The sequence below is a fragment of the Octodon degus genome, unplaced genomic scaffold (genome assembly GCF_000260255.1).
Source record: "Octodon degus isolate 3935 unplaced genomic scaffold, OctDeg1.0 scaffold00046, whole genome shotgun sequence".
Classification (NCBI taxonomy): Eukaryota; Metazoa; Chordata; class Mammalia; order Rodentia; family Octodontidae; genus Octodon; species Octodon degus.
The window spans coordinates 1,042,098-1,048,097 of record NW_004524622.1 but is presented as its reverse complement, the minus strand read 5'-3'; the positions used below and the strand labels follow the sequence as shown (position 1 = coordinate 1,048,097).

General features: G+C 34.5%; 1 protein-coding gene across 3 annotated transcripts in view; it reads left to right on the top strand.

Moving 5' to 3' along the window:
- Window positions 1-6,000, top strand: part of Rtkn2 (rhotekin 2) — a 74,823-nt gene that overhangs the window by 44,572 nt on the left and 24,251 nt on the right. For all 3 annotated transcript variants that reach the window (XM_023716146.1, XM_023716147.1, XM_023716145.1), the window contains one exon: window positions 2,980-3,074. In XM_023716146.1, the coding sequence (XP_023571914.1) occupies window positions 2,980-3,074 (95 nt within the window). The remainder of the gene's footprint in view (window positions 1-2,979; window positions 3,075-6,000) is intronic.

Sequence of the window (6,000 nt, the reverse complement as noted above, 5' to 3'; positions counted from 1 at the left end):
GAAGCATGTAGAACTCCAAATAACATCAATTAAAACCACACCCAGACATATAATAATCAAGATCCCAGAAATTCAGCACAGGAACAGTATACTAAAAGCTGCTAAAGAAAAGAAACAGATCACATTTAAAGGAAAACCCATCAGAATACCAGCAGATTTTTCTTCACAAACCATCAAGTCAAGAATAGCATGGAGGGCTGGGGAGATAGCTCAGTAGAATAACCACAGGTTCCTGAGTTCAATCCCTAGTACCTCAAAAAATAAATAAATAAAATGTATGGAGCGAAGTACTGCAAGTCTTATAAGAAAACAAACTCCAAGTCAGACTGATATACCCTGTAAGACTCGAAATCTTTCAAGTATAAAAGAGAAGTGAAATACTTCCATGACAAAGCACAACTAAAGAATTTCATGAAGACAAAGCCAAGTATATTCTAGAGAGGGACCAAAATGACCACAACTCCATGAATGAGAATGAAAAGAATCCACCAAATAGGGCAAACAGTTAAACACAGGAAAATAAGAGGTATACAGTAGTAGTCTTTCAGTTATTCTTTTGTATATAGCAGCAAAATATTTCTATCAGCGTACTCTACAAATGGATTTGTCCTGTACCCTATGGGGCATGATTCTGTCCAGGTCTACAGGGTAGATATCAAGGAAATAGCGTTAGCTCAGTCCCACAAGTGACACCTGGCCACCAATAAGTGTCATGGACACTGTCCAGGTCCACAACATACTAGAACTTTGAGCAATATCCTATCCCCAGACTGTTAGAAGTGCTGATCATATATTTGCCATTCCAGTATTTACCTTATGTTTTATTTTTAGTAATTTACTATCATGTAAACTTTTTCTTAGCTCAGTTGTTTTGAAATATTTAATTTTTAATCAATATTTAATTTTCTCAATATTGTTTAATCTTAATTTTTGTTTTAAGATTTATACTGTATCTTTGACTTACAGTCTACTTATAAAACATGGTATGATGTTCTCTTCTAGTATTAGATACTTTAAAAAGTATATTTCCATTTTCAGTTGACTTTATATTACTTCTTCCTTGTCCTTTACACATGCAGACACACACACACACACACACACACACACACACACACACACAAATAACCTGACATAAGATTGATACTGTTTTGTAGAAATCTTCAATGACCTTTTAAATGGGTTCATCTAATATATTTTACATAGTCCTGCATAACCATCATTTTGAGAGCTCTTTATTCTTTATCCAGGACCATACAGCACCTTCTCTTGGCTTCTGGATTATGCTCTTTGTTATTTTCTATATGCTACAACTGGAGGTATTGAAATATTTTGAGTTTGTATAACTAGAAAATATTTTACTTTTAGTTTTCAAAGCTGTGCTTGCTAACTATAAAATTCAATGAGGACAGATTTTTTTTTTCTTTCAGTCCTTTGAATTAATTAGTCTAGTTTCTTACACACTGGGTCTTTGCTTTTGTTTCTAATGCAAAATAAGATGCTATTTAATTTTGTTCTTCCAGAGCTAATTTTTTATGTGTATGCTTTAATGATTTTTTTCTTTACAATAAGTTTTGGATAATTTCATTTTTGTGTATCTTGTTATGATTTTATTCCAGTTGCTTGTGCAAAAGGTTAATTTTTCTTGGAAATGTGCTATAATTTCAACAAATTCAGAAATTTTAAATCTTTAAATATTTATTGCCTACCCCATCTACTTTGATAATTCTAATTATATGAATATAAGTTTCTTGATTTTGGCACAGGTGAACTATTATATGACTGATCTGTAAATTCTTCATTTTTATTTCAGACTATTTTTACTGTTATATTCATTTAAGTTTGTAAATAATTTATGTACAATGTGCAATTTATTACTAATCTCATGCTATATACTCATCTCTGAAATATTTCTCTAAAATTCAAAAAAATACTGAACAAATATATTGAATAAAAAAAAAAAAAAGATTCCTAGCACAAAAACTACAGTTCTTACTGAGCAGAAATACACTTTTTATCACCGCAGAGTACCATGATATGAATTTATCACCAGAATAACAAAGTTTTTGAAGTATGCTCCTCAGAAACCTTCCTGGCTTCCCTAGCAAAGGATGCTTTGTACCACTACTAATCGGAAAGTTGTGTGTTAGTATACATATGTGTGTCTGTTTGCAACTTCGTGTTTGTTAATCCCTGAATGAACGTTAAGGGCTTTTGCGTGTTGGCTATTGGGAATCCACTGTAGTACAGGGGGTGCATATTTACTCTGTCCCTGCTCTCTCAGTCCTTTGGGGTATGTAAGAAAGAACATACTATAATTTTACTTCTGATTCTCAGTGGAACCTTCATACTATTCTTCCTAGCAGTTGCACTGCTTTACATTTGTACTAGCAATATACAGAGGCTCAGAGTTCTCCAGATTCCTATTTTCTGTTGTTTACTTGTTTTGGGTTTTAGGTTTTTTCTTCTTACTAACAGCCATCTTGAAGGCATGAAGTGTGTCTTGTTTTGTTTTGTCTTGTTTTTGTATTTTAGGGAAGGGTCTTTAGAGTTTTCAGAGTCTCACTACTAGATAGGACTCATAGTGAGCCTCCTGTTTACAGCCTCCCAAGAGCTGGGATTACAGGCGCGCACCACCACGCCTGGTCTCAGTTTCTGTCTCAGCAGGCCCCAGGGATGGGGCCAGCACTGCCCGCCCGGGATTGAATCCCAGGCCCCTGCGCCTGCTTGCAGGTGCTTAATTCGCTGAGCTATTTGGCTGGCCTTGAAGTGTGTCTTATTGTGCTTTGATTTGTATTTCAAATGACTAGTGATGTTGAGCATGTTTTTATTGGCCTTTTACATATTTTCGGAGAAATGTCTGTTTAAGTCTTCTGTCTATTTTTCAACCAGGTTGTTTATTTTGTTGATGAACATCTAAATATTTCGTGTAATAAAAAACATACAAAAATACTTAACACATGTCTTCTTTCTCACTGTTAGTGGTGTAAAGTATCATTTGCTGGCTTATACTACCCTAACCTTGGAAAATGCTGAGGATAGCTTCAAGACTCATAATCTGCTTATTAATGGAAATGGTAAGTATCTTGTTATTTCTTTCTTATTGCACACCTTATATCACTATATATGTGGTCCTAACAGTGACTTTCTGATTTTAATATGTTCCCTTGAAGTAGATACTGGCATAGGTGACGGAGACACAAGTGATTCTCTGAGTTCTTTCAAATGCATTTATCTTTCATCCTCAAGAAAGGAACATCTTTTCTCTTCTCTGTATGGAGATTTGTTTGTAAAGCTAACTTGCTGACATAGAAAGGTTTTGGGTTTTTGAGTCTTTATCCTTAACTTGAAATTGATTTCATTACTCCTAACTGGAAACCGAGGAACTACTTTTAAATGTGAAATCAAGAAAGCCAATCCTTTTGTTAGCAGGAGGTAGATGATATATGAGAAGGTAAGACTAAATTTATTTTAACTCTTTTCTTTCTGAATAATTGTAATTGCAGTCTTTCCAAAAGAATGTAGAACAGTGGAAAGGGAGATTGAGCAATTGAGATTTGTGAAATTTGCTTTAAAGAGTTTGCCAGATTAGTTTTTCTGTGATAAAAAATATAAAATAATTTTAAGTATTTTAGAAATATGATTTAAATTATACTTTCTTGTTCATTTTCTAAAGAGAAATACATAAAATATGTAATAAGTGTATTATTTCACACTGTTGTGAAGATTGGTAACTGCTAGTGGGATTACTGATTTTACAACAATATTTTTCAAGTTCATAATAAATGCTCACTTAAGATAGAGAATAAGTATGAAATGTGAATATATAGCTTAACAAATCATTTTGAGATGCAGGTCTACCTAACAACCTCCCCGCTGAGACATGGAACATTGCCAGCGCCACTTTCCTCTCAGTGTCTGCCAGCTTTTATATATGTGCTTTTCTCTATGGTTTTGCCATCTGTGTGTCCTTCTCTAAATAATGCAGTTTTTTAATTTATGTATTTACAAGGTCTCACTATGTAGTTCAGACTTGTACTGATCCTCCTGTCTCAGCCTTGCCAGCGCTGGGATTACATGTGTGTGCCACCACACCTGATTTCAGTGGCCAGCACGGTGCAGGACTGGCACAGCATATGGTACTGGGGTTCAAACCTAGGTCCTTGTGCTTACCAGGCAAGTGCTTAGATCACTGAGCTATCTCCCCAGTTTAGCTTGATTTGAAGTTTATATGGAATCATATTATACCTTCCTGGTAGTTTGATTTTTGTTCATCATTCACTTTGTATTTATAGTAGTTCATTATATGATTATATCACTGTTTCCTCTTGTACTGATTCAGTTATTTTCATAGTTGTAGGGTTTTTCAGTTTTCCTATTTCTTGGGTCAGTTTCAGTATGTTACATTGTCACAGATTTTTGATACAACTTTGAAGTCTATAAGCCTTAATTTGAAGGATTATAAAGTGCATTATGTGTTAGTATCTATTTAATTTCTGCAGTGTCTTGTAGCAGTGTCTCTCTTTTCTGATACCTCTTTCTCTCCTTCTGACAATATCAAGTTTATTATTTGCTAGTGTGGTCTGTGGATGCTGAGTATTTGTTAGGTATAAGCATAGTTTCCATATTCTGCATTACTGTAAGAGGGATGGAAAGATCTCTTACAGTTGTGAACTTTTCTGTTCTTGTTACATCTGTTTTCATTTTATATAATTTGAGCCTTTGTTATTTGATGCACAATTAAAAAAAAAAAAAAAAAAAACCAACAGTATTTTCCTAGTAGTCCAACCTGGCCTTGGATTCACTTTGTGGCCCAGGTGGGCCTCAGGCTGCCTCGCCTACCAAGTGCTAAGGTTCCAGCATGCGTCACCATACCCTGCGGATGTGCACAGCTTTTAAGTTGTATGTTATTGTCAGTTCTCTAACCCAAACCATCTTCTTTTGCATTATTGACATGCCTCTTCAAATAGCATTAAACTTACTTTTAATGTTCAGAGAATTTAAAAATTATTACATTTTCACAGGAGCTATTTTGAAACTTTCTTTGTACAATCCTGTATATCTATATGGTTGGGTTCTTATTTGCCATGGTCACCTGAGTTATATCTGCCATGCTTACCTGTACTCTAGTTGTCTTTTTTGGTAGAATCTTTGCTTTCCTTATAAGAATTCATTAGTTTTTGTCAATTCAGTTCTTCCCTGTCCTAATTAAAGCTATCCATTCTTTTTATCATCTTTTAGAAATTGTCTCTAATAATTTATTTGATTCATCATATTAAACTCTAAAATTCCTCTTTATGCTAATTTTCCCCTTTGTTCAGACAGTGGAAGGACTTTAGAACTGTTAAATTTTACTTCTCTAGTTTATAGGTTTTTATTGTATACTAATATTTATTTCTACATAGTAGCTTACACATTTAATATTTGTTTAGGGCCAGGGAGATGGCTCAGTGGAATAAGCACTTCCCTGGTAAGTTCAAGGGCCTGAGATCAATCCCTGGTTCCACAAAAAAAAATTCGATAATAAGATAATTTATACACATAGTATTTAGGTTTACCTTCAAGTTTCCTTATATCACTTTATCTCCTACCGTGTATTTGGGATCATTTTTCTTCTTAAGGTATGATCATTAAATTATACTTTTGATAAGATTATTTAATACCAAACATGTTTGATGTTTTAGTATCAAACATTCCTTATCTGAAAATGGTTTTATTTTGTTTTTTTTTTTTATGCCTTAGAGATGTTTTACTTTTGAGTATTGACTTACTTTACTCATTGCTCAGACAAAATTCTTAATAACCAAAGTTAAAGGAGGAAAGCTTTATTTCGCTCACAGTTTGCAGAGGCTTCAGCGCCTAGTCAGCTGGCTGTGAGGCAGGGTGGCCCATGAGAGAGGGCAGCTATTCGTGGTGGTAGAAAAGAGCAAGAGCAACAAGGGAGGGCGAGAGAAGCCTCTTTCTGTCACAGTATATGTGGGCCACCTGCCCTAGGGTGTGTCG